Consider the following 27,272-nt stretch of genomic DNA (forward strand, 5'->3'; position numbering starts at 1 on the left):
AAGAGGGCATGGCCTGGGTGGTGGGGGTCCTTAAGGATAGAGGCTGTTTTGTTAGGACACCACCTCATGTAGATGTCGATGGAGTGGAATCTGGTGCCTGTGCTGTTGTAGGCCGAGTTCACAACCCTCTGGGAGTTCTTCTTTATCCTGACCATTGGCATCTACATACCAGACACTGAAGCCACCAGCCAGAATGCTCTCCACAGTACACCTGAAGAAGTTTCTTGGGTGACATAGACCAAGACTATCAATCACCTCACAAAGTAGTGCCACTGGTGAGCCTTCTTCATGATTGCATCAACATGGAAGCTCTAGGACAGATCCTTGCAGGTGTTAACACGCAGGAATTTTAAGTTCTGGACCCTGTCCACTACTGAGCCCTTGATGAGGACTGGGCCATGTTCCCCTGTCTTCCTCGTGAAGTCCACAATCATCTCCTTGGTTTTGTTAACGTTGTGGCCGTAAAACTACTCAATGGGCTGATCTATCTCCCTTCTGTACGCTTCCTCTTTCCCATTTGTGATTCTACCAATAACTGTGGTGTCATCAGCAAATTTGTAGATAGCATTGGAATTGTGCCTGACTGCACAGTCACGGGTGTGTAATGACTGTGGTCTTCCGATGAGGAAGTCAAGGATCCAGTTGCAGAGTGGGGTTCAGTGGCCCAGGGTTTGGAGCTTCTTCACCAGAACTGAGGAAATAATGGTGTTGAAGGCTGAGCTCTAGTCGATGGAGAACAGCCATATCTACGAGTTGCTGTTTTCTCTGTGATCCAGAGCTGAGTGCAGAGCCAGTCATGATTCACCCCAGCAACAACATGGCAGAGGACTCCCTGATCTACAGGCTGTTCCCAGAGACACACAGTCAGACATCCAGAACTGCTGAAAGATGCATTTTGGTCAGCCCAAAACCTGTTGGTCTTTCAGCACTCGGAGATGTTGGGGAGGGAACACTGCTGACGGGCACATTCCAGGCTGCAGGAGGATGTGCTGAAAGATGTACTGAGGCTTGGTGCAACCATAGAGAGCGCTGTGGGGAAGGACCACAGTCTATATTACCGGGCACTGAGGGGCTGGCACTGAGGGGAAGGTCCTCAAACAACAGAGTGGGGATTAAAGACAAGGAGCCACAGTGGTGACAATGGTCTCTTGAGAGTGTCACAGTGTGGTATGGTTGCTGCAGAGAAATGGATCAGAGGTCAATTCACAGAGGATCTCTGGAGCCTCCCTCCCCCCTATTGACATGATCTACTGGGATCGTGATCTGAGGACGGCAAGCAAAATCCACCCTGCCCACAGCATCTTTCAGCTGCCTCCATTGGGAAAGAGATCTAGGAGGATCAGAGCCAGCACCACCAGGCTGAGGAACAGTTTCTTCCCACGGGCAGTGAGAATGCCGAGTAACCAGAAGAAATGTTCACACTGACCCTCCGAAATGCACATATTTACGAATAAATATCTCTTTATTTATTTGCATATATGAATACTTGTCCTGCATATGTGTGGTTTGCCTGTGTGTGTGTTATATCTGGTTGTGTGTCCACGTGTTCTGCACCAAGGACCGGAGAACACGGTTTCATTGCGTTGCACTGGTTTGCAGTCGAACGACGCAGGTGATGGGATTGTCGCACCTGACACTGGACGGGAAGGGACTTTGAACAGATTCTGCCGTTTGTTAATGATTTATTGAGAATAAAGACTATCTGTCAATCAGCAGATGACCACACCTAGCAGACCACTCAATCTGGGAGATCCCGCCCCGATTGACGTCACAGGGCAGGACCCGCCTTTGGGAGGACTGGCTCCGCCCCTGGGAGGACTGGCCCCGCCCCTGGTTAATGAGTTCTCAGAATTCGGATTCAATGTATCAATTTCAGCTGCAACGTCATTGCCGGGTCGTACCACGTGATGGTCCAGCCCAAGCAGCGGGATGCCCGGGGGGTTGATCCAGCAGCCAGTGACACCAGGACAAGCGCTGCTCCCCCGGACTCGGGACCACCGGCCAGACCACCGCTGTATACATTCTGGCTGTCCCCAACGCAGCTGTCACGGAGCCCGCAGCCCGGCACAGCCACTGTCCCATCTGCATCCTGGAGCCTCCACCCCTCGGCCTGCCGCGATGGTTCGGCCCTTCGCTCAAATTCGCGGAATTGTCGAGAGGCGGTTCTGAGAAGCGGCGGTTCCTGGAAGGAGCGGCCAGGTGACCAGGAGGGGGCCGGGACGGGGACGGGAGGGGGTCGGGGCAAGACGAGGGAGTCGGGACGGGACGGAGCAGGACGAGGGAGTCGGGACCGAGCAGGACGAGGGAGTCGGGATGGAGGGAGAACTAGAAGGAGTCGGGGCAATACCGAGCGGGTCGAGGAGGGGGGACAGGGAGGGCGACGGGACCGGGAGGTGACCGGGACCGAGGGCATGGAGGAGAGGGCCGGTACAGAGTGATCGGGACTGGGGGAATAAACCGGGCCGGGGGAAGGGGGCAGGTGATGGGGTCGGGAGCCGGTGGACTGGCAGAAGGACCGGGACGCGGAGAGCTGGAATTGGGGGCGGCAGCAGGGGGAGGTCGGGGCGGAGGGGGGAACGGCGGAGCGAGAGGGACAGGGACTCGGCGGAGGAGGACGGGCGGGTCCGGGGTGACAGCGTTACTGACCGGGCAGAGGCTGACAAGGGCACGGGGGGTGGGGGGGGAAGAGGCCGATGTGGATCGACGGTCCCTCGGGCTCCTCTTTCCGACTTACCGGGTCAGAGGCCGAGTTCCGGCTGCTTCCCGGGACGTGGAGTCGGCAGCTCAGCGCAGGCTGGTGCTGGGGAAGAGGCCTGTGATTCCCCGGGGCCGATGTCTGGGGCTTCCGTTCAAAGCCAGGAGCTGGTGCGGCCGCCGCGGGACGGGCTTCAGGCCGCTGCCGGAGTCCGGGACCAGCGGACGAGCTCCGGCGGGGAATGTCTGCCCTCTTGTGGTCGCCGCTCCGTCCCCGCGCCCTTCGGCCCGTCATGTCCCTGTCTGCGCCGGGCTCTGCCGCCGGCCGCGGCCGTTCGGAAATTTCTGCGGTGGCTGCTCGGCCGTGGCGGCGCGACCAGGAACCGGTCGGACGTGGGCTGGCGGCGGCAGCTGGGGAACCCTGAAGCCGGTTGACGTCCCCACTCTGGTCTGTTCAAGGCCCGGTCTGGGTCCCTCCTGCTGCTGAAGTCCCCCCCGACCCCTGGGCTGGACGTAACGACCAGGCGACTCAGCTCCTCGACATTCCCCGTATTTGTGGGATTCATTTTTTTAAAATCACAAACACATTTAATGTTCCGTTCTTTGCAAAAATTCGAAGCCCACCTCTCCTTCTCGAATTGGGCTGGTCCCCGCAGGTCCGATCCCACAGTCTCTTCACTGCCCCTCTCCAATGAGCCTGAATCCAGCCACCGTGGCTGGTTTCAACCCCTCTCGCTCCGGATCTTGCAGATTCCTCTCGATCCACAGAGTTCGAGCCCTTCGTCCTGGAAACATTATAACGAGTCTCTTCCACCCGTTCGGAATTAAAGTGGGCAAAACACGAGCTGCTTTCCAACTTCGGCCCGGGATATTGTAGGGATTTGTCCTTCACTTTCCATCATTCCCTCTCTTCAACGTTGCCTTTTAAAACCCAAATGCAACTTCCCATCGATCCTCGACAGGTCCATTTGGGGAGGTTCTGCACGTTTTAATGTTGGGGAAGACCCTGCGCATCCTCCTCGGCCACTGGAATGTGGCACTTTATCCGATGTCTTTCAGAAATCCCTTTCTGCCACATTCGCAGTGCAGGAGGCCATTCGACCCGTTGCTTCCGTGATGTTTCTGCAAGCTGCCTTTTAAACTGCAGGTGATTCTGTTCCCCGAGTAGAAGGTGCCCGACGACCACTTGCTGCATTGGATTAAAATCCTTGCTCTGCACATTTCTACCGATCCATTAAGTTTGTTGGCCAGTTCCTGGCGCGACGCGGGTTAGTTCCCCATCGGGCGGCTCCTGCCTGGTGTGAAGCCCCGTCATCCGGCGATGACTGGACGGAGGTTATGGGCCAAGTTCCCGGCCGCCGGCGTCTGGGTGGCCGGGTCACGGCCGCTCCCTTCACGCCCAACGAGCAATTGGGGCTGGGGATGGAGGACAAGCGGCCCCCGCCCGGGTGGTGGATGAACTCGCTCTCCCTTCTGGCGCCGACCCGTTCATTCCTCGGCGCTGCCACCCACGTGGAGCGCGCTCCTGGCGTCTCATCGGCCCATCAGAAAGGGTTTTCACTTGTCCCCGAGTCCAGGTTCGATTCAGACCCGGACCCTGGTTTCGGTCCCTGGATCCAACTTGTAACGTATTCCTGTCCCGAGGTCGCCACCTGGCGTCCGCTGTGGGTATCGTGACCCGGGACCGCCATCTGGCGTCCGCTGCGGGTATTGTGATCCGGGACCGCCACCTGGCGTCCGCTGCGGGTATTGTGACCCTGGACCGCCACCTGCCGCCCGTTGCGGGTATCGTCGTGACCCGGGACCGCCCCCTGCTGCCCGCTGCGGGTATTGCCGGGGCCGCCATCCCTGGCTGTGGCCTCCTCCACTAGGGAAAACCAAATTCCCTGGCCCAGTTTCAGTGATGTCAGCTCTTTCTAAAGTCCAGGCTGCTGGATCTCACCTCCATCACACAGGGTTCAGGCTGATGACCTTTGCTGCATCTGTTCAGTTGTATTTACAGATTGATAATGTTGCTGCCCTCGAGGTTTCCCCAAAGCCTCTTGAATAATGAAAGGAAGTGTATCTGTGTCACACGGTTTCCGGCAGTAAAGTCCAACACTGCTCCTTCTGTAGCTGAGCACACGGTTCTGATATCCCAGGATACCTGGGTGCCTCTGAACACCGACTCCTTGAGGCTTTGCCATTGACCTGTCCAGTCTACAATTCCCTGAAACCTCTCTGTATCCTTCCCTCAATGCCGGCTGCCTCCCAGATTTCTGTCTGCTGTGCAGATTGTGCTTTCCTTCTTGGTCTTGTCTTTGATGTAAATTGTGAACAGTTGGGTTGCGAGCACCAATCTCTGTCCTAATCCTTCCGTTCATCAATCCATGCCGGTACGTTACTAGCCCCTTTCCCTCAATTGAGCTAACTTTAATGGGGGACCTTAGTCATCATGTTTTGCATGACAGGAGTGATTGTCCAGTGTTGTGAACTAATAACCCCTTATTATTAGTTCTAACAAATGAAGAGTAATGGAAAATTCACCAGATAATGGGAAATTCAAAATGATAAAATTTCCTACTTATCTCTAAATTTAACCCCACTATGCAATTGTAAATGTGTGTTGGTATTAAAGTCCAAAACCATTACAGTTTAAACTTGATTCTGAAAAATAATCACTTTTATAAGTCCAGTTTCAAAAGTCTTGTTGACTCCAGGATCCTTTTAATTGCACTTCAGAAGTAATTATGAAGCACTTTTAAACATTATATCTTCAGATCTCTTTAAACTTGCATCTCTTGATCTCTCTTTCAGAGAGAATATTCTTTGAATAATACAAGTCCTGTCTTTCCAGGAGGTCAAGTTTTCTTCTTAAGAGTCACAGAGTTTCCTTCCACGATGAGACTGCGCTCTTTATTTTTCAAAAGAGCAGAAGGAAAGTGGTTTCCCTTTTGGAATCCATTTAGTTCTGTATTCCCCTTTTATCAGGAGTAACTCATAACAGCAACCTATTCTGGTCACTGTAATTTAACCGTGTATTTCACAAGGTTCCGACTCCCATGTGTGTCACAGGGTCTTGACTTCTGAACCGATCCAGAAATGCCTAAATTTGATAATATATTTCTCCAAATTATGTGACATTTACATCATCAATGAGGTCAACCTCAATTCTTGGAAATCATGTGCTGGAATCCTTAACAGTTTTAGTCTCATTTCTGCAAAGACCACTCCATATCCATAATCTCTGACCTCATCTCTGTTCCAAGAGGCTTGATGCCAGAAAGTCGAATAAACCTGTTTTTGTTTAAATTGACGGCCTCCCTCACCATTTCTTGAATACTTCAATTTTTAATAAAGCAAACTCTCCATTGTTCTTAAATAATTAAGAATTGAACTTCAATTCCAATAGCTCTGTCTTTCTAGATGCTGCTACTCCGAAAGATTACCTCTCTTGTATGGGTGTGTGTAACCATGGACCAGCCCACAATTCCCTCACTAGAAATCCTCTTAACCCTATAACTTTCTTCACTAAGACATCTTTAGATGAATATAAATTATATTAATATTAACGCAGATCCATTACACTACCTGAGTCAGTCCCTTTGCCTGTGCTTGGCCCACGACCCTTTCAGCTGTTGCCGATCCACACACCTGTTATCTGTTGGTGCGCCCAATTTTATCTTCAAAATTCCTTAGCCGCCCAGTTAATGAATGAATAATTTTGTTTGAAGTGACAGCTGAAGGAGGAATTGCAACTTTCTGTGGGCCTTGTAGTGGCAACCTTGGAGAAGATGGAGGGCCTCAGTGCAGCCCTTGGAGAATCCACTCTGGCCCATCTCCTACCCTAAACGGATGTTTGCAGGGATGGGGTTAGAGCAATACTGCTCTGCCCTGTGTCTGCGGAACAACATCCAGGCTGAGAAACATTTCCAGAACTTGTGGCCTGTATCTCTTTCCAGATGGTGCAGTCTAATGGGGAGGGCCTCGAGCTCCTGACGATGACAGGCTGTGCTGCCGATCTGAGTCACTCTGAATACAATGTTCACGGAAATGTAAACACGATAACATTAGCAGAACTGAGAGAATTTCTCAGAGATGAGAAATGCAGAAAGATTAAATCAGATTGTCTGCCTGCCTTCCAGAAACTGAAAGTACTTACAGCACAAATTTTTTGTTCGGGGTGGGGGTGCTGGATGAGGAGTCAGTGAATCACTGGGTTTCATGAATCTGTTGTCCCAATTCTATGGTCATCAGGTGTGTGGTAACCACTGGGGGAGTGAGGAGAGGCAGTAGGCTGAGCTGACCATAGGTAGAACTGTGCAGGAGGTCCGGGCCCCGGAGTGAGTGTGGCCGTGCCCGTGTGGACACGTGGCCTGATTTTCAATGGATGGGATGTGACTCAGGACCTATGTTCCACCTGCTTTTCATAGTCAGATTCAGGAACAGTTCGATCGAGTCGGGTTCTGTTCCCTCCGAGGGAGTTTAATTTCAAAGTGAGATTCCTGATTTCAAACTGCAAGTGGTTTTTAAAAAAAAAAAGCCCCAACAGTGAATCATTTTTTTCAATTTCCTTTTCTCCTTTCAGATTTCACAACTGGGGGACTGGTGTTTGAATGGGTAAGCAGATGATTGAACTTTAAATTGTATTTGTCATACTTCTGTTATTATCTACAGAAACCCAGTACAAAATGTCCTGGCGACGGGCGATTTTGCAGCAATGGTGATGTGGGGTTTGCTTGGATGAAGTGGAAAGTAATGATTGTCTGAAACCTGGGATGTGGTGCAAGGGCCCTTGAGTTTCACTCTGAGATCATGTTGGGGATGGGTGATGTTCTGTTCGGGGCTGGAGATGAGTAGAGTGGGACAAGGAGCATCTGTGGAGAGATGATGTTCCAGGGCTGACACCTGCTGAAGGGCCACGTTCTTTCTGCATTCAGGCTGTGGCAGTGATTCGAGGGGCTGAGCTTCACTGTTGTTGCATGGGCATCAGTCTCTGTGTTTGTCTTGCAGGCACAATGACCTCAGTATCAGACAGCTGCATCCAGTTCACCAGACATGCTGGTGACGTTCTCTTCAATCTGAACCGCCTTCGATCCCGGGACATTCTCACTGACGTGACCATCCTGGTGGATCGTCAGAAGTTTCAAGCGCACAAAACTGTGCTCATGGCGTGCAGGTTAGACACCAGCGCGGTGGCGCCATTGCAGGTCAGGCCCCGGGGCGATTGCACTACCGCAGATTGGGCATGAAAGCCTCCAAACCAATGAAGGTTGGGGAAGCTGCCACCCACATTTGCAAAGGGTTGTGGCCCGGTCTCATGGTTCAGTCAGCACCATGGCTCCACGATCGATGGTTCACTCAGGGGCGCCTCACAGCTCGTTTGGCCGGGGCTGACCCTGTTACATCCCGATGCCCTGCGTGGTAGTGGGTTGACGTGGCTGCAGGTTATCCAAGTGTGTGAGGTTCTGAGTGGCAGGGTGTGGATGAAGAGCAGGTTCCCAACTGGGGGGGCTGACACCTACTGCCAGGTGTCAGAGCAGAGAGGCTGCCGCCACTCTGGGTCTGGGTCACCATCCTGTCAGCAAGATATAGACCCTAGGGTCCAGTGCAGGGATGGGAAGTCCTGAGGACAACTCCTCTAGTTTGGTCCAGGCCTTGCATTTAGCCAAACCACTCCATTCCTTATCTCCATCACCAGGGAACTGAGGGATACCCGTGGTCTCTGTTACTGAGGGATACCCGTGGTCTCTGTTACTGAGGGATACCCGTGGTCTCTGTTACTGAGGGATACCCGTGGTCTCTGTTACTGAGGGATACCCGTGGTCTCTGTTACTGAGGGATACCCGTGGTCTCTGTTACTGCTCTTCTGCTCAGCTGGGTTTCCCCTGATAAGGTGCCGTGATTGTGGCAGAAGCCCCCCAGCAGGGACCAGTTGCAGGGTCTGACACCCTGTTTCCTGGTTGCAGTGGCTTATTCTACGTCATCTTCACTGATCGGGTGAAGTTCAGTTTGAACATGGTGACTCTAGACCCTGACGTGGACCCGGAGGGCTTTGGAACTCTTCTGGATTTCATGTACACCTCTCGCCTCTCTCTGAGAGACAGCAACATCATGGCAGTAATGAACACTGCTCTCTACCTGCAGATGGACCACGTGGCAGATACCTGCCGCAGGTACCTGCAGTCCAGGTGAGGCAGCAGGCGGGCTGTGCCCTTGTGTCCGATCGGTGGGACGTGGGGTGGAGGTCAACTCCAGTGAGAGGAGGGAGCCTGGTTGCCGGAGGTGCTTGGGGGTTGTGTGGGGGGGTGGGGCGAGGGGAACAGATCGAGGAAGGTTGACCTGAGCTGTGGGAACTGGGACAGCAGAGATTAGATGGAGGTGACTGACCAATGAGAGGGGTTTGTGCTTGGGGTGGGAGGGGCGCAGGGATTGGAGGAACGAGGGGGAGGGGTGGTGGGAGGAGCGTCGTCACATACTGTGTGCTCCAATTTGGGACAAAGACAGTTTTTCCTTTATTTGCTCCTGTGCTCCACAGTTTTAAATTTGTAATTAAACAATTCACATGTAATTAAAGAGTAGATTCCAGATTTTATTCAAGGTTATATGGACACATTTTGGTTTGACATTGTAGAAATTACAGCCCTTTTTAAACATGTTTCAGGGCACCACGTTTGGCACATTTGGCTTCACGGGTGCATGTGAGTACTCTGGTGTGTTTAATTGCTTCATTGGTGCAGGTAGAAGGGAGCTGGGCTGCTACTAAGCTTTAGATCACCTTTGGAGTCTGTAGTTGTAATTTTTCAACATGGGGACGAGTTGTGCCCAATGAAAGTCAAAGAAGCCGTTATGAGGCTGAAAATCAAGAATAAAACAATAAGAGACATCGTCGAAACCCTAGGATTACCGAAATCAGGAGTTTGGAACATCATTCAGAAGAAACTGTACAGAAGTGGGTGTGTCGATGACGACTGACCACAGAAGACTTCATGAACAGAAATACAGAGGCTACACTGCAAGATGCACACCATGAGTTCACCACAGAAACAGGATGGCTAGATTACAGTTTGCCAAGAAGTATTTAAAGGAACCTGCAGAATTCTGGAAAAATGTCTTGTGGACAGATGAGAACAAGATTAACCTGTATCAGAGTGATGGCAAGAGCAAAGTGTGAGGCAAAAGGAACTGCCCAAGGTCCAAAGTAAACCACCTCAACGATGAAACCTGGTGGTGGGGGTGTTCTGGCCTGGGCCATGTCAGGTTCTGGGACACTTATCTTCATTGATGATATAACTGCTGATTGGAAAATGAACACTGTGTAGAGACATCTTCTTGGATCAAGTTGGAGCAAATGCCTCTATACTTATTGGATGGCGCTTCATCCCACAACAAAACAATGATCCCAAACATCCCGCTGAACCAACAAAGGAGATTTTCAAAGCTAAATTCTGGAAAATTCTTGAATGGCCAAGTCAGTCACCCGATCTAAATCCCATTGAGCAAGCCTTCCCTATGCTGAAGAGAAAACTTAAGGGTCAAGCCCCTGAAACAAGCAGGAGCTGAAGGTGGCTGCAGTAGGGGGCCTGGCAGAGCATCAACAGAGAAGATGCTCAGCACCTGACAGATGTCAGTCATTGCGTGAAAAGGATATGAAACAAAGTACTAAACGGGACTATTTTAATATACTCACCATTGCTATATCCCAATCAGGGTGCCCTGCAATGAGGGGACTATGTATAAAAAGTCAAAACCAAAATGTGTACAAATAACCTTGAATAAAATATGGAGCATGCACTTTAATCATGTGTGAATTGTTTGATTACAAATTTAAAACTGGACCATAGGGGGGGAAAATAAAGGGATAAATGTCTTTGTCCCAAACATTATGGAAGACACCATAGGTGTAGAACAGCAGAGGGTGACATTAACAGCTCCACTGCTCTCCTGGGGGCATTTGGTGCTGACAGGGTTGGGGGTGGGGTGGAGGGGGGTGGGATCTGAAACACGAACGGCAGGAAGTAGCTCAAGGGCAAGGATTAGACGGGCAAGTCTTGATGAGACCGGTACCCCGAACCTTTTGTCAATCCCCACTGACCTGGGTTTGTCAGAGATGACACTGGCAGTTTGACGTTTCCTGCTTCTCGATGCTAATCTTTGTCTTTTCAATTGTAGTGAAGATCTCTGCTCGACCGTCAGTCCGTCTCGACCACAGTTCCTGTCCAGTAACCCCCTGCTACCCCCGGAGATGGTGACCTTTCACAAGTCAAGAGGCTCAGAGAACCTGGTGGATTCCTCAGTGTCGGAGGGGAGGTGTGCAGATGCCACAGTGTACAACACAGTGACGGTGACTCCCACCCCTCATCCCTACCACTTGTATCGGCACTTCCCTGGCAACTACTCAGCGCACCCCTACACACTCGGTGAGTTCCGGGACTCTGGCGTTCCCTGGGCCGCGGTGGCAGAGTTGCGGAGATTTCAAGCAAACTGTGGGCAGCACGATTGTGAGCCATGTTGTGTCAAGTTGGGCAGCAGGTCTGTCACAGACACCATGTTGAGCAGCACCGTGTTCGTCCCCCGAGAGCTCAGCAGGGGAGATGAAGGTAAAGATGATTTGCACTACAGTCCCAGCCACAGGACCCAGCCTGTGCCACAGGGAGGCCAGGGACTCCCTGCCAGCCACCGTGGCTGGAGGACAGAGGAACATCGAGCTCCAAAGGAGGAGGCTGGGGGTCCTGGGGAGTCTAGCCACTTGCCTGTCAACCACCATGGTGGCCTTGTAGGACCCCACAGCCCACTGAAGTCTGACTGCCAGCCCAACTCGCCGACTGAATCCAAGAGCAGCAAGAAGGCTTTCCGTTCACCCTGTGCAGACTCGCCTCCCACCAAGAGTGTACTTGATGCCAAGCCTTGCAACTGGAAGAAGTACAAGTTCATCGTCCTCAACTCCCTGAACCAGACAGCCAAAGGGGAGGCTGAGGGTAGGCTGGAGGCAGACAACGGGCCTGCATCAGCCTTCGCTGGGTGTCCCACCCCGTTCCAGGGCTCACCTGAAGCCGAGGGACTGCCAACTCCCAGTCCCGAGAGGATGGACGTTGATAGTGAAGCTCAGGCCAGTCGACTTAACAGCATAGTCAACAGGTAACTGGGATCCTCCACTCAAACCCCTGGGTCAGGAGAGTCCATGCGGTCTGTCTACATGTCGGAGACCCCCCCCCCCCCCGCCCGGCCTGCGGGTGTGGGTCCCCCTCACTCCCTGTGCGTGTCAGAGCGACTACCGTACTTCCCTGACAGGGACAGCCCCCTCCCCCTCCATCCCAGCACCTACCCCACCTCCCTCTACACCAGAAGCCCCCACCTCACTGATCCTCTCCTTGCTCCAAGGTCACCGGCTGACTCTTCACCAGACGAGCATCCCCCCGGGAACGCCTGTCCACGCAAGTGCAGCTCGTGTGACTCAGCATCGCCACCACACGTGGATGTGTGTCATCGCTCACCGCACCCACATACTGAGGAGCTGGCTGAGACGCAGTCCGAGCTCTCCGACTCCAGCTCAGGTGAGGGGACGGGCGGGGCGGGAGGAGGGGGTGTTCCAGGTGATGGTGATGAGTTTGAACCAAAGGAACAGTGGGGAGGGCAGAATTGCTCTTCTTGGGCCTCACTCCAGGTTGAAGGACAGGTTGCCACCTGCTGTGATCAGGCTCATGAACAGGTCCCATTGGGCTGGCTTTGCAGTGGTTTAACCCAACTCGGTCATGAGGAGATGTGTGTTGTACTCCCAGCAAATCCTCTCCTTGTTTTCACTACAACCGTTCTGCTCTCACCTCGGGGGTTTTATTTGCATGACCTGTTGTGGTCAGTGATAGATTGTCTTGGCTGGATACCACACAAAATCAAGTGTCTTCAAGGGGAAGGGACAAGTGGTTCAAACTCATTCACATTGAGGTTCAGAAATTTGGGCCAGAGGGTTAGAAGGGGATTCCCCAAAGGGGGGGGGGGGTGGGTGCGGGGAGGAGGAAGGGGGAAAAGGGGGTCCTGGGGCGAGAAGGGGCTCCCAGGGATGGGGAGAAGGGAGATGAGGGGGGAGAAGGAAGGGTCCTGGTGGAGAAGGGCGTCCCAGGGAGGGGGGGTGAAGGGAGAGAAGGATGGTCCTGGGGAGGGGGGGTGTCCCAGGGGGAGGAGGGATTGATGGTCCCAGGGAGAGAGGGAAGGGGGTCGGGGGAAGGGGGTCCCAGGGAGGAGGTAGAAGGGAGGAAAGGGACTCCTGAGGGGGGAAAGGGGCTCCTGGAGGGAGGAGGGGAAAAGGGGCTCCCAGGGAGGGGGGAGGGTGGGTTGGGTGGTCCCAGTGAGGGGGGGAAGGGGGTTTCAGGGGGGAGGTGGGGAGAAGGTAGAGCATCCTGGGGGAAGGAAGGGGAGAAGGGGGTTCCAGGGAGGGGGGAGAATGGTGGTCCCAGGGAGAGGGGGAAGGGGGTCGGGGGGAGAAGGGGAAGAAGGGGGATCACAGGGAGGGGGGAGAAGGAAGGGAAGAGGCTCCTGAGGGTGGAAATGGGCTCCCGGAGGGAGGAGGGGAAAAGTGGCTCCCAGGGAGGGTGGAGGGTGGGTTGGGGGTTCCCAGGGAGGGGGGGGAAGCGGGTCCCGTGGGGAGGAGGGGAAGAAGGGGGTCCCGGGGGGTGGAGGGGAAGAAGGGGGTCCCGGGGGGTGGAGGGGAAGGGGGTCCCGGGGGGAGGAGGGGAAGAAGGGGGTCCCGGGGGGAGGAGGGGAAGAAGGGGGTCCCGGGGGGAGGAGGGGAAGAAGGGGGTCCCGGGGGGAGGAGGGGAAGAAGGGGGTCCCGGGGGGAGGAGGGGAAGGGGGTGCCACGGGGAGGAGGGGAAGAAGGGGGTCCCAGGGATGGGGAAGAAGGGAGGGATGGGGCTCCCAGAGGGAGGAGGAGGGGAAAAGGGACTCCCAGGGAGGGGGGGGGGGAGGGTGGGTTGGGGGTCCCAGTGAGGGGAGGAGGAGGGTGGGGAGAAGGAAGGGCATCCTGGGGGAATGAGGGGGAGAAGGGGGTTCAAGGGAGGGGGATGAAGGGAGAGAAGGGTGGTCCTGGGGATGGAGTTTGGGGGACCCGGGGGGAGGAGGTGTTCCCAGGGAGGGGAGAGAAGGAAGGGTGTCCTGGGGGGAGGGGAGAAGGGGGTCCCAAGGAGGGGGGAGAAGGGAGGTAAGGGGGGACCTGGGAGGAGGGGAGAGATGGGAAGGAAGGGGGTCCCATAGGTGGATCTTGGAGAGTGTGTGGGTATCCCTGGGTTAGGGGTCCCTGTAGGCCCATTGCACCTCGTGCTCTGAGCAGCTGGTGTTCCTGCAGAGAACGGCTCGTTCCTGTGCTGCGAGTGTGAATGTCGCTTCTCAGAGGACGCAGCCCTGAAGCAGCACCTACTGCAGTGTCACAGCGACAAGCCTTACAAATGCGACCGGTGTCAGGCAGCCTTCCGCTACAAGGGCAACCTCGCCAGTCACAAAACCGTGCACACAGGTAGGCAGGACCCCTTGGAGAGGGGTGGGGATTAGGGGGAGGGGATGGAGGGCTGAGGGTTAGGGACGGAAGGGCCGGGAGGGGTGGGGAGAGAGAAGCCCAGGAATGGGGTGGAGGGGTGACATTGGGTCCAGGTCTGGGATTGGTGCCCCACTCTGCAGGTGTTTACAATGGGTGGGTGACCTAAGATTTGAAAGAGGGGGAGCCAATCTCTCAAGGCCCTCACAAATCTGTCCCCCCCTGCGGTTCCAGGTGAGAAGCCCTATCGCTGTAACGTCTGTGGAGCCCAGTTCAACCGTCCAGCCAATCTGAAGACCCACACGCGCATCCACTCTGGGGAGAAACCATACAAGTGTGAGACGTGTGGGGCCCGATTTGTCCAGGTGGGTGATTGCATCCTCACCCTGACTGCAAACTCCCAGAGCCCCAGTCCCAAGGACCATTCGCCCACCATCACTTTACCTGGAGGAGTTTTATACCAAAGATTTTCAGCCCCGTTCTCAGTTGATATTGATCTCTGCATTCCCTGTTCATGGTGAAAGCCTTCTTCAATGAGTTGTCCACCAAGTCAACCCATACATAGAACAGCAAATAAAACTGCAGAGTTGGAGAGAGATCGACTTGAAAACATTCTTTTCCTTGTGTGAGGTTTGTTTAGGAATCTGCTGATAGCAGGAATGTGATCTCACAGTCATGTGAGGAGAGAGAAGTGGGGCCTGGGCTGGGCAGGGCCCTTGACCTAGGGTGGTTAGTAGGATGAGTCCTCTGACTCTTCCCTTGTAGAGTGAGGCCGCTTGTCAACAGTCATACATTACTGTTCAGTTTCTGCTCCAGTTCTGTTTGCCTGAAAGATTCAGAGATCCCTGACATCAGCAGTGGGATGACAGATCCCACTCTCTTCCTGCTTTCAGAGCCAAACCCAATGAATTTGCCGAAGGATCGAGCAATTGCCCGTCCAGTTGTAAATCATTGCCGGACATGGACTGTTGGTCAGAGACTACAGAGTCCTTTGTTGGGACCATGACTCCATTCTCTCATCGTTGAGTAGAAAGCTGGGAAACGAAGTGGAGCAGTCACATGGAAGAGTTGGTGTGGGAGATGGGAATCTGGGATTCACTTTGAGATTTAACAAGGAGAATTGTGGAGAGAGCATTGGCTGGTTGGCAGGAAGCAGAAAGTAGGAATACAGGGATCATATTCTGGTTGGCTGTCAGTTTCTGGTGGTGTCCACACGGGTCGGGGTTGGGGCCACTTCTTTTTATGTTGTATATTAATGATTTAGATTATTTAAATGTAGACGTACAGCATGGTAACAGGCCATTTTGGCCCACGAGTCTGTGTCACCCAATTATACCTAATTAACCTATGCCTCCGGTATGATTTGAAGGGTGGGAGGAAACTGGAGCCCCTGGGGAAAACCCACAGAGACATGGGGAGAACATACAAATTCCTTACAGATGGTGTGGGATGCGAAACCCAGTCCTGATTGCTGGCGCTGCGCTAACTGTGCAGCCCCATGGCTTTGTGGTCAAGTTTGCGGATGATACGAAGGTAGGTGAAGGAGCAGGGAGTGCGGAGGAGACACGGAGGGTACAGAAGGACTTGGACAGATTAGGAGAATGGGCAGAGAAGTGGCCAATGTAATACAATGTCAGAAAGTGGACGGTCATGCACTTTGGTGGAAAAAAATTAACAGGAAGACTATTTTTGAAATGGGGAGAACATTGAAAACTCCTGGTTTCTCCCTCCTGAACTCCACAATCAAATCCTTGGTTTGGCTTATGTTGAGTGCAAGGATGTGGTTATGACACCACTCAACTGGTGATCTTCTCACGGGCAGTGAGGATGCTGAATGACCAAAGGAACTGCTCACACTAACCTTCCGAGACCCTCATATTTCCAAAACAATATTTATTTATATAGTTGTATATATATATATACACACACACACACACACACACACACACACACACACACACACACACACATATATATGTATAGTTTGTCTGTATGTATGTTATGTCTGGTTGTGTGTCTGTGTGTTTAGCAATGAGAACTGGAGAATTCTATTTCATTGGGTTGTATTTATTCAATCTGATGACACTAAACTTGATCGATCTCCTTCCTATACGCTTCCTTGTTGCCATCTGTGATTCTGCCGACAACTGTGGTGCCGTTGGCAAATTTGTAGATAGCATTGGAATTGTACCTGGCCACACAGTCATGGGCGAAGAGCAGTGGGCTAAGTGCATATCCTTGAGATGCTCCTGTGTTGATTGTCAGTGAGGAGGAGATGTTGTTACTGATTCCTCTCTTCTGATGAGGAAGTCAAGAATGCAGTTGCAGAGGGAGGTCCAGAGGCCAAGGTTTGATGCTTGGTCACCAGCACTGCCGCTGAAAGCTGAGCTGTACATAAAGCAGCCTGATGTAGGTATTGCTGTTGTCCAGGTGTTCCAGGGCTGAGTGGAGAGCCATTGAGATTACATCTGTGGAACGATGCACCTGGCGATTTGTAGTGGAATTTAGTATGGGGGGAATTTCATTGAGACATTTTGAATGTTGAAAGGTGTGGACAGAGTAGATATTTTCCATGGTCAGAGAGTCCAGGACAAGAGGGCACAACTTCAGGATTGAAGGGCACCCACTTAGAACAGAGATATGGAGGAATTTCTTCAGGCGGAGGAAGGTTAACCTGTGGAGTTTGTTGCCACAAGCGGATGTAGTTAAGACAGAGATTGATGGGTTCTTGATTAGCCAGGGCATCAAAGGTTATGGGGAGAGGGCCGGGCAGTGGGGCTGAGTGGCGAAATGGATCAGCTCATGATTGAATGGTGGGGCAGACTCGATGGGCTGAATGGAAATTTTCTTGGTGTTCACTAGGCTGATGAAGATTTAATTATGGCGAGGGTTTTTGATGCTGTAAAAGAAACAGAAGTGAGGGTGGGAAACAAAGCCATGGAGAGGCAGGAGACTTGGAAAGAAGCAAGTTGTTGTCTTCAGGAATGGGGGGGGAAAATGGATTGGAGGAACTTTGACAAGGAACACCGCCCCTTGAGGCTCCCTGATTCAGAAAGTTCAAAGCTGATTGATGTCATTTCTGTATTCCCCTCTCGCCCTGTAACCTCCACATGTATTTGGTGAAATGATGAGCTGTGGGTCTTGGGGACTGTTGGGGAACAAAGAAGCTTTTTAATACAAGCCAATGGATCCTTGAAGGATGTGATTAGGAAAGAATGTGGGATAACAGTTTTCATCAGACAGGGCTCTGCAAGAGCTGAAATTATGAAGACAGCACAAGAACAGGCTCCATATTCATTGACCACAATGGTAATCTAAACTAATCCCATCTGCATGCATGTGGTCCCTCTCTCTCCATTCCCTGCCTGTTAATGTGTCTGTCCACATGCCTGTTAAACATCACCATTGTATCTGCCTTCACCACCCCTGGCAGCCGGTCCACCTTTACCCCTTTCCCCTCACCTTAAACCCATGCCATTTAGTATTTGCCATTTCCACCCTGAGGAAAAGACTGGCTGCTTATCAATGTCTCTCAGAGATTTGTAAACTTTTCCTCTCAGCCTCCAGAGAAAACAGCCCAAGTTGGACCAACTTATAACTTAGAGCCTTTAATCCAGTGAACCCCTTGTGTACCCCTTGCCCATGAAATAGTGGATGCATTATTGATAATTTTTCAAAACTCTTTAGATTCTGGAGTAGTTCCTGAGGACTGGAGGGTGGCTAATGTAACTCCACTTTTTAAAAAGGGAGGGAAAGAGAAATCAGGGAATTATAGACCGGTTAGCTTGACATCGGTAGTGGGGAAAATGTTACAGTCATATATATCAATGATTTAGATGAGGAAATAGAAAACACCATTTCCAAGTTTGCAGACGACACGAAGCTGGGTGGCATTGTAAGCTATGTAGAGGCTGTTAAGAGTGCGCAGGGTGACTTGGACAGGTTGGGTGAGTGGGCAAATGCATGGCAGTTGCAATATAATGTGGATAAGTGTGTGGTTGTCCACTTTGGAGGAAAGAATGGGAGGGCTGAGTACTATCTTAATGGTATCCAATTAGGAAAAGGGGAGATGCAAAGAGACCTGGGTGTCGCTGTGCATCAGTCATTAAAGATGGGCAGGCAGGTGCAGCAAGCAGTAAAAAAGGCGAATGGTATGTTGGCGTTCATATCAAGAGGATTCGAGTGCAGGAGCAGAGAGGTATTGATGCAGTTGTACAGGGCCTTGGTGAGACCTCACCTGGAGTATTGTGTTCAGTTTTGGTCTCCTTATCTGAGGAAGGACATCATTGCCACGGAGAGAGTGCAGAAAAGGTTCATCAGATTGATACCAGGGATGGCGGGACTTGCATATGAAGAAAGGCTGGAATGACTGGGCTTGTACTCACTGGAGTTTAGACGATTAAGAGGAGATTTAATAGAAACGTTCAAAATTCTTAAGGGATTTGACAGGCTAGATGCAGGAAGATTGTTCCCAATGTTGAGCAAGTCTAGAACCAGGGATCACAGTTTAAGGATAAAGGGGAAGTCCTTTAGGACTGAGATGAGGAAGAATTTTTTCACTCCGAGGGTGGTGAATTTATGGAATTCTCTGCCAGCACCAACAGGCTAAGGAACAGCTTCTTCCCACAGGCAGTAAGAACGCTAAACGACCAAAGGAACTGCTCCCACTAACCATCCGAGACTCTCATATCCATAAAACTTTATTTATTTATATAGATTAAATACTTGTCCTGTATCCGGTATGTATTGTTTGGATGTACTTTATGTCCGGTTGCAAGTTTTGCACCGAGGACCGGAGAACGCTGTTTTGTCAGGTTGTACTTCTACAATCAGATGACGATAAACTTGATTTGACATGAAATTTCCCTTTCATTTAACCTCTCGAAGGACAACACCTCACACTCGTCAAGAGCTGTCACTAACTTTTGATGTGGTACGATATCAACTTCAATCAGCTCCTGTTTGCCAATAGTTCAGGCTGCTTCTGATAACAAGCTCCTACCATCCTCGACAATAGCCCAGTCAGAAATGTTCTGCAAACTGGTTTCCTGCTTTCCCTCTCAATTAGGAATAAGAGTAAGGTGTGCTATTTTCCCGTCTTCCCTCTGACCGGAACTGACAGGTCGCTGGGTGAATGGCTGGCTCCGTCGTCTCTTGAGTTCTCTAGTTGCTGATGGCACCTTGGCTTCCTGCTTGAGCTGGGGTGACTTGGGTCATTGGGAGCTCGCTGACTCACTCTGTCCCTGCAGGTAGCCCACCTACGAGCCCACGTGCTGATCCACACTGGAGAGAAGCCCTACCCCTGTGAGATATGCGGCACCCGTTTCCGGCATCTGCAGACACTCAAGAGTCACCTTCGGATCCACACTGGAGAGAAACCTTATCACGTGAGTGTGTGGGGCGGTTGGGATGGGCATGTTTCCCGAGGGCTAGTGGGAGGTGCAAGGCTGACCAAACTGAGTCTTCCAGTCTGGACTCAAACCAGCAGGCCTGCACCTGGTGTACAGTGGCTCAAGATGCCTCAGAGCTGCTATAGGAGGGGGAAGTTGTTCTAGACCCTAACCCCAGCTGTGGGCCAGTGACCAGATCTTATGATGGTTGGTTTGAGAGCAGTGGGAAATGGTCAGTTGATTGGGCCCCAGACTGATGAGGAGATTCTTGGCATACAGCTACCTCTCCTTGGGTGTTTGAAAAGGAAAATGATGTTGGAGTGCTACAGGGTTGTGAGGGGATTGAGGGTGCAGGTCCCTATGGGATCAGGCACAGGGAGTTCCCAGCAATGCAGCTGGATTGGTTCTGGGACATGAGGCTTTCCTGGTCACCCGTGCATCAGTGTTGGAGAGAAAGAATGCTCTTCAGAGTCTGTGATGCAACCACCCCACCACCCAAAGTCAAGTTAACTCCCCTCACCACCAACAAATCCCTCGCACATCCATTTCCATTTATTTTGGGGGAATGTCTCCATCTCATGAAAGCTCCAGATGTGGAACCATTAATGAGAGCAAAGGGTCTTCTGTACAGCATGATCCTGTGGTGGACCTCGGGTGAGAGTTTGGAGAGGAGACGACAACACCATTGGCCAGTGACTGACCATGGCCTGTGGGAGTTGACACCCGTCTCGCTGCACCCTCCCATCCACTGCCCATCTTACCGTGCTCCCTCCCTTGATCCCGTCCGCTCCCCATCTCGCCATGCCCCCTCCTTTGATCCCGTCCGCTGCCCGTCTCACCGTGCTCCCTCCTTTGATCTTACCTGCCACCTGTCTCGCCGTGCTCCCTCCCTTGATCCCGTCTGCCGCGTGTCTCGCCGTGCTCCCTCCCTTGATCCTGTCTGCCGCCCGTCTCACCATTTCCCCCTGGTCTGCCGCCCGTCTCACCATGTCCTCTCCTGTCTGCCGCCCGTCTCACCATTTCCCCCGGTCTGCCGCCCGTCTCACCACGTCCTCTCCTGTCTGCCGCCCGTCTCACCATTTCCCCCGGTCTGCCGCCCGTCTCACCACGTCCTCTCCTGTCTGCCGCCCGTCTCACCATTTCCCCCGGTCTGCCGCCCGTCTCACCACGTCCTCTCCTGTCTGCCGCCCGTCTCACCATTTCCCCCGGTCTGCCGCCCGTCTCACCACGTCCTCTCCTGTCTGCCGCCCGTCTCACCATTTCCCCCGGTCTGCCGCCCGTCTCACCACGTCCTCTCCTGTCTGCCGCCCGTCTCACCACGTCCTCTCCTGTCTGCCGCCCGTCTCACCATTTCCCCCTGGTCTGCCGCCCGTCTCACCACGTCCTCTCCTGTCTGCCGCCCGTCTCACCATTTCCCCCGGTCTGCCGCCCGTCTCACCACGTCCTCTCCTGTCTGCCGCCCGTCTCACCATTTCCCCCGGTCTGCCGCCCGTCTCACCACGTCCTCTCCTGTCTGCCGCCCGTCTCACCATTTCCCCCGGTCTGCCGCCCGTCTCACCACGTCCTCTCCTGTCTGCCGCCCGTCACACCATTTCCCCCGGTCTGCCGCCCGTCTCACCACGTCCTCTCCTGTCTGCCGCCCGTCTCACCATTTCCCCCTGGTCTGCCGCCCGTCTCACCATTTCCCCCTGGTCTGCCGCCCGTCTCACCACGTCCTCTCCTGTCTGCCGCCCGTCTCACCATTTCCCCCGGTCTGCCGCCCGTCTCACCACGTCCTCTCCTGTCTGCCGCCCGTCTCACCATTTCCCCCGGTCTGCCGCCCGTCTCACCACGTCCTCTCCTGTCTGCCGCCCGTCTCACCATTTCCCCCAGTCTGCCGCCCGTCTCACCACATCCTCTCCTGTCTGCCGCCCGTCTCACCACGTCCTCTCCTGTCTGCCGCCCGTCTGATTGTATTCCCTCTCTCTGCAGTGTGAGAAGTGTAACTTGCACTTTCGCCACAAGAGCCAACTACGACTGCACTTGCGTCAAAAGCATGGAGCCATCACCAACACCAAGGTGCAATATCAGATCCCCACAGAGTGCCAGGCTGACCCTTGTCGGGCGCGCTAGTCCCCACTGTCTGCACTCGTGTGCCACATTGACTTTCTGAGGTGATGGAATATTTGAATTGTTAAAGTATTGTAGCTCAGAGGCTCCACGTCAATTCTACAGCAGGTATCGGCAGATAGAAGTATAACGGGTTTTTAAACTTGTGAAAAGTGCTTGCAATTATTTCCTGTTAATAGAGATTTGCTTTCACAATATGCATCTCTTCCCATAATATAAAGGAATGTATGACTCTATAAATATCTATATTTTTCATGTGCAAAGCACAGCAGAGTTGTGTACTATTATATAAGAAAGGAAAGGTCGGTGATATTTTTAACCAAAGTTGTACTGCGGCAGTTACTGAACAGAGCAGGCAGGGCATGCCGTCTGAACATCTCAATTGCTTAAAGCACTTAAAATATTTTGTCTATTGTGAAATTATATGTGTGCTCTTTGAAGTTTGGTTCTCAGCTGCTTTTGAAAAGTAAGGTTTACATTTTCTTCAATTGCTGTGTTGGACTTTTATCTGTTTTTCTCTTGTCTATCGAGCAGTTTCCATGGTGCCTTCCCTGTGCTGAGGCTGTCTGCCCCAAGGACCAGATCCCTGCCCCGTTCACTGGGTCCCTGACCTTCCCTCCCACCCCTATTAGCCACTTGACTGTCATCCCTGACTTTGGCCCTGGGTCACTGATGAGGGTTCCACCACAAACTTCTTGTGCAAGATGGGCAATGATTTTCGAGGGTTTTTAATTATAGACTGTACAATATGGCTGTGAGAATGTAATAAATGGATATGTTGCCCTGCTGCCTGTTGTGATGTTGTGTCGTTGCTGGGAGACCCATCAGTTGTTTTAAACCCTGCAGCTCACTGACGTCCTCCAGGAAGGACATCTGCCAGGGGGTCCCCAATGGTGGAGGCAGAGAGGTCCAGATGTGGGGAAGAGTTGCTGATCTTGAATTGGAGGGCCTTGGGTGGGGTTTTGTGTGTGGGAGGGGGTCTGACCTTTAAGGAGTGGAGGTCATTTCCCCAGCAAACTTTATCAGGAGGTATTTGGTCTGTGCTATCAGTGTATTGATGAACCCCTTGTCCCTCTCTGCAGTGACCAATAGGAACATCGCTACTGCTCCTGTGCATATCTCCCGCACTGATTTTCTACAGTGACCTTTGGAATTCGTGTTGTATCTGCACTGGTTTCCCGTTATTCACAAAGTCGCTTATTGTCAAGTACAACCTGACGAAACCGTGTTCTCCGGTCCTTGATGCCAAACATGCAGACATAACACACATACAGACAAACCATACACACACAGAACAATATATACAATAACTAAATAAACATTGTTTCCTGAATATGAGAGTCTTGGAGGGTCAGTGTGAACACTTCCTTTGGTCATTCAGCATCCTCACTGCCCGTGGGAAGAAGCTGTTCCTCAGCCTCGTGGTGCCAGCTCTGATCCTCCTGTATCTTTGTGGAGAAAGGCCTATCCTTTCATGGAACTCTGCTTGCATTACCTAATTCCCTTGATGTGTCTGCTGATCAGAACTCCCATGGACTCCTGACCCAGTCTGATCCTCACTGGAAGGATGGACAGTGTTGTCTACAATCCATGCACAGCTCAGAGGTGGCTTTTAAGGACCAGCTCAGAGAGTTTTGGGAAGTGGATTCTACGTTTCAGCTAAATGCAAGCTGATTGCATTTGGGCTTGAGGAATTACAGAAGCACACAACTTGGAGGTTTGGAGACACTGAAGTCACAGCTCCAAGGTCCACAGTTTCTGTGTCTGGGGAAGGAGAACGGGGACCAGATACATGCCTCAGATGATGGCACATGCCCTTTCATGTTGGCTCCACATTCAGTCTGAACAATTTTCACATTTATCCTAAATTTCTGAAGTTGCATTCAGTTGTTTAGATGCTGAGATCTCGAATGTCCTTTCCCAAACCTCCCTCCAAGGTGCTCCTTAAAAGCCACCTCTGAAGGGTGAGTCCAGCCACATTCTTATTCACGGACAGACCATGTCCCTGGCACGGTGGTCATTGTGTTGCATCCCTCCAGTTTGTAGGCAGATAATTAGTGATCAGATTGGCTGGGACTTTTATGCTGGAGGCTGAGGGGGACCTTCATAGATTATAAAATGAGGGGGTGCTTAGATAAGGTCTCTTTCTCCTCGCTGAGGGAATCTAAAACTAGAGAACACAGATTTATGATGGGAAAGATCTAAAAGGAAGTTTGAGGGCCAACTTCCCACAGGGTAGTGGGTAAATGGAATGAGTTGCAGAGGAAGTGGCTGCTGTGGGGACAATTAAATGTTCACAAGACATTTAGATAGGTAAATGGATAGGAAAGGTTTAGAAGGAGATGGGCCATTTTCACAGGGAAATAGGACTTGTTTGGGAGGATGAGCGTGGATGTTGGGCTGAAGGGCTAATTTCCCTGCAGTAAAACTCAATGACCACTGACCAACTCAGCTGGATGTGTTTTGGTACAAGAGGAACTGAGCGAATGGACATCCTTCCGTGACAGGACCCTCCCCCCACCCCCCCCACCTTGCTGACAGGCTGAGGACATTCCAGATCTACATGTGAGAGGCTCTTCCAATATATTTATTAGTTTCATTGTATAAATGTTACGTAGGTACATGAGAATGAAATAGAATATTAACAGATCTTATAGAATAATACAGATGGTTTAGTAACCTATGTTACATTAAAAAGTGGGAAGAAAAACATTAAACCACTATTCTACTCATCTAACCCCACCCTTCAGAGGCTATTGGATTAACATGGACAGACCACCACTGATAATAAACAAAATGTCACCAATAGAGTCATCAACCAGAAAATGGTTAATCTTATAAATTGTGAAAATAATTGAGAAAAGAACCCAATAAAGAAACAAAGTTCAGATTAATTTCAGTTGTGGAACATCTAATTTTTCCCAAAGTCAGGCATGGCATCATATTGGGCATCCATTGAGTGTGAGTGGGAGGGACAGCATCTTCCCATCTCATTAATGTCAACATGTGAGAGTCTGAAGTGTGATGGAATGCTGTCTGACAGCCAAGAGGTGACCAGGGCCAACAACTCTGGTTGCTTCTGAGACTGTTCCTTGCTTCTATCATTTCCCCCACATCCAGAGTATTGCATCCTATAGGATTTCTGAGAGTGTCAATGAGATTTCCTTTAATCTGTTGAAACTAAAGAATTTGGGCCTCGTCTACTCCATCTCTCCTTGAACCTTGGAATGGTGTGGACTGCTCTGCCTCTGTGGCAAGGATATCCTTTCCAGGGTTGAGAGACTAAACTATACTGAGAGTCCTCAATCCTCCAGGTGTTCCAATCCAACAATAAGACTTGTATTAAATCATCTTTAATGAAAGGCAACATGTTCTCCTGACTGCTCGCTGCACCTGCATGTTCACCTTCAGAGTCTCGGGTTCAAACACATCAGTACTACCTGATCTCTCCCCCTTTAACATGTACTCTGCTTTTCTGTTTTCCACCATTGTGGAGGACCTCTCGTGTCCCACATTAATCGCACCTGAGATTCTCACCTTGCTATTTCCCTTGGTGCATCTGAAACCTCTGTACTCAATCCTACCTAGCTTTGTACCTCACTTGGATATAGAATATAGAACATGACAACACAGTAACAGGCCCTTTGACCTCAATGTAGTGCCGATCTATGTATTCCTAGCAAAATTTTTAAAAAATCTTCTGACCTCATACATCATTTTCCTTTCACCCATGTGCCTGTCTTAGAGTCTCTTACATGCCCCTAATGTTTCAGCCTCCACCACCACCCCTGGCAATGCATTCCAGGCACCCACAACTCTCTGTGTAAAAAAAAAAAAAAAAAAAAAAAAAAAAAAAAAAAAAAAAAAACAACAACAACGTAGCCCTGACATCTCCCCTAAACTTCCCTCCCTTCACCTTGTACATATGTCCTCTGGTGTTTGCTATTCCCACCCTGGGAAAAAGGCACTGGCTGTCTATGTGTCTCAGAATCTTGTAGACCTCTATTAAGGCACCTTTCATGCTTCTACACTCCAAAGAGAAAGGTCCTAGCTCTACTAACCTTGCCTCATAAGATTTATTTTCCAATCCAGATAATGTGCTTCCTGAAAAAAATTGGGGATTATAATTAACAACTTCAAGCTGAACACAAAGATAGTTTCAGATTTGCTTTATCATGTAGGAAATTGAATTTTATTGAATTGATCATGTTTAATCGCATAATGACGCTGACACATTGTGTTAGATCAACTGACCTAAAAAATGATTTGCCACTGATTTTCATTTGTACTCAGCACCTGATGCCTCTCAAGTCAGGCTCCAACAATAGTCAGCCAGATGATTGATTCCATTGATGGATTCCAGTTGCCCTGATACTGCTTTTCCATGGTCACAATGTCCTGGTGAAACCTTTCACCGTGTTTGTCACTGACGGCACCAGGATCAGCTGGAAAGAAGTCCAAGTGCGAACTTTTCAATGACGTTGCATTTCATGGTTTTGTACACATCAAGTAGACCTAAAATATGACAGGAAGCCACAATAATCGGTTGTATCTAAAAAAATTGTATGTGATAGGAAAGTTTTAAGGTGATTTTCGTGATCAGCGGCCCCAAATCCTTAAAACATCCCAAAGTGCTCACGAAGCAAAATCTTTGTTATCTGGTGTAACCAATTTGCAATTCATGCCTACATGTTGTTCCTGGTTCTGGTTCCATGTGCTCTAACCCTCTTCTCCAGGCTCTGTGGGACCTATTGAAAAGCTGAAAACCCACCACACCAACTGGTTCCCATTTACCTGTTCTGCTGGTCCGTTCTCCAGTAGAACCCCAGCAGACTGGACACAAAAGTTCCCATCGTGAATGCAGCCATTTGCTTTGGCAGGCATGCTGTCTTTCAGCATTTTCCCTCACTGACAGGTCAGTAGTTCCCATGAACTCTCTCCCTTCTTAAATATTGGGATTACATTTGCTCCACTCCAATCCACAGAAGCTTTTCCAAACCTGTCGAACTTTGCCAGATGATAACCAGTGCCATCACTGCTCAAGTAGCCTGCCCCTTTGAAACTGAAATTCTCACGTGCCAGCTTCTAACCTCAGCAGCTTCTCTGAAATATCTTTCTTTCTCTAAACAATGGTTTCACTGTAAAGACAGGTACTCAGTAAGTGTTAAACTCATCTGTCATCCTCCTTCACTTTCCACCTGGGTTCCTCCAAGTCTTGCACCATATGCGTTGGAAATATACACTGGTTTTCACCATTATTGAGTCAAATAATGCCTTTCCCAGACATCTCCATGGAGCCATTATGGAAGTGGGAGGGGGGGAACAGACCTGTGTTGTAAGCGGTGAGGGGGAAGATGGGCACAGTCCCATGTGGGACGGGGGTGGGGGGGGGAACAGACCCGAGATGGATAGGGGTTGGTTTTGGAGCAGACCTGTATGGTACAGGGGTGGGGGGGAATAATGTGTGGGTGAAGAAACCCATGTGGAACAGATGGGTGGGAGTGACCAGCGGGCAGTAGGACCCTGGGGAGGAGTGTGGTGTCTCTGTACCAGTGGGAGGGCCTTGATTTCCCCCT

At 51.2% G+C, this 27,272-nt stretch overlaps 3 protein-coding genes across 9 annotated transcripts in view; 2 read left to right on the forward strand and 1 right to left on the reverse strand.

Moving 5' to 3' along the window:
- Positions 1-4,384, reverse strand: part of lpp (LIM domain containing preferred translocation partner in lipoma) — a 294,099-nt gene extending 289,715 nt beyond the window's left edge. For 2 of the 3 annotated variants that reach the window (XM_069897669.1, XM_069897671.1), the window contains exon 1: positions 2,735-4,384. The gene's annotated coding sequence lies outside the window, so the exon portion shown is untranslated. The remainder of the gene's footprint in view (positions 1-2,734) is intronic. The other variant, XM_069897677.1, reaches the window with a different exon arrangement.
- bcl6aa (BCL6A transcription repressor a) lies at positions 1,952-22,484 on the forward strand. 5 transcript variants are annotated; one of them, XM_069897664.1, is made up of 10 exons: positions 1,952-2,199; positions 7,262-7,293; positions 7,687-7,852; positions 8,643-8,864; positions 10,846-11,811; positions 12,055-12,227; positions 14,012-14,179; positions 14,432-14,562; positions 19,447-19,584; positions 21,559-22,484. In XM_069897664.1, the coding sequence occupies exons 2-10, from the start codon at positions 7,290-7,292 to the stop codon at positions 21,697-21,699; spliced, it is 2,109 nt and encodes a 702-aa protein (XP_069753765.1). In that variant the 5' UTR covers positions 1,952-2,199; positions 7,262-7,289; the 3' UTR covers positions 21,700-22,484. The 5 variants fall into 5 exon arrangements, with proteins under 5 accessions (XP_069753765.1, XP_069753767.1, XP_069753766.1 ...); XM_069897666.1 differs by lacking the exon at positions 1,952-2,199 and adding an exon at positions 3,755-3,841; XM_069897665.1 differs by lacking the exon at positions 1,952-2,199 and adding an exon at positions 4,603-7,169.
- Positions 2,471-3,744, forward strand: LOC138742777 (uncharacterized). The gene is made up of 2 exons (XM_069897683.1): positions 2,471-3,142; positions 3,657-3,744. Exons 1-2 carry the CDS (start codon positions 2,483-2,485, stop codon positions 3,684-3,686), a joined length of 690 nt encoding a protein of 229 aa, XP_069753784.1. The 5' UTR covers positions 2,471-2,482; the 3' UTR covers positions 3,687-3,744.
- Positions 22,485-27,272: the final 4,788 nt, after the last annotated feature.

The sequence above is a fragment of the Narcine bancroftii genome, chromosome 9 (genome assembly GCF_036971445.1).
Source record: "Narcine bancroftii isolate sNarBan1 chromosome 9, sNarBan1.hap1, whole genome shotgun sequence".
Classification (NCBI taxonomy): Eukaryota; Metazoa; Chordata; class Chondrichthyes; order Torpediniformes; family Narcinidae; genus Narcine; species Narcine bancroftii.

Excerpts from the sequence above, each read along its gene's own strand:
- bcl6aa (XM_069897664.1), top strand. Across the intron at positions 14,563-19,446 it reads GTGGGGCCCGATTTGTCCAG|GTAGCCCACCTACGAGCCCA; the intron begins GTGGGTGATTGC and ends CTGTCCCTGCAG. Across the intron at positions 19,585-21,558 it reads CTGGAGAGAAACCTTATCAC|TGTGAGAAGTGTAACTTGCA; the intron begins GTGAGTGTGTGG and ends CTCTCTCTGCAG.
- LOC138742777 (XM_069897683.1), top strand. The coding sequence starts at position 2,483 with ATGGGGTCGGGAGCCGGTGGACTGGCAGAAGGACCGGGACGCGGAGAG. Across the intron at positions 3,143-3,656 it reads CGGTTGACGTCCCCACTCTG|GTCCATTTGGGGAGGTTCTG; the intron begins GTCTGTTCAAGG and ends GATCCTCGACAG.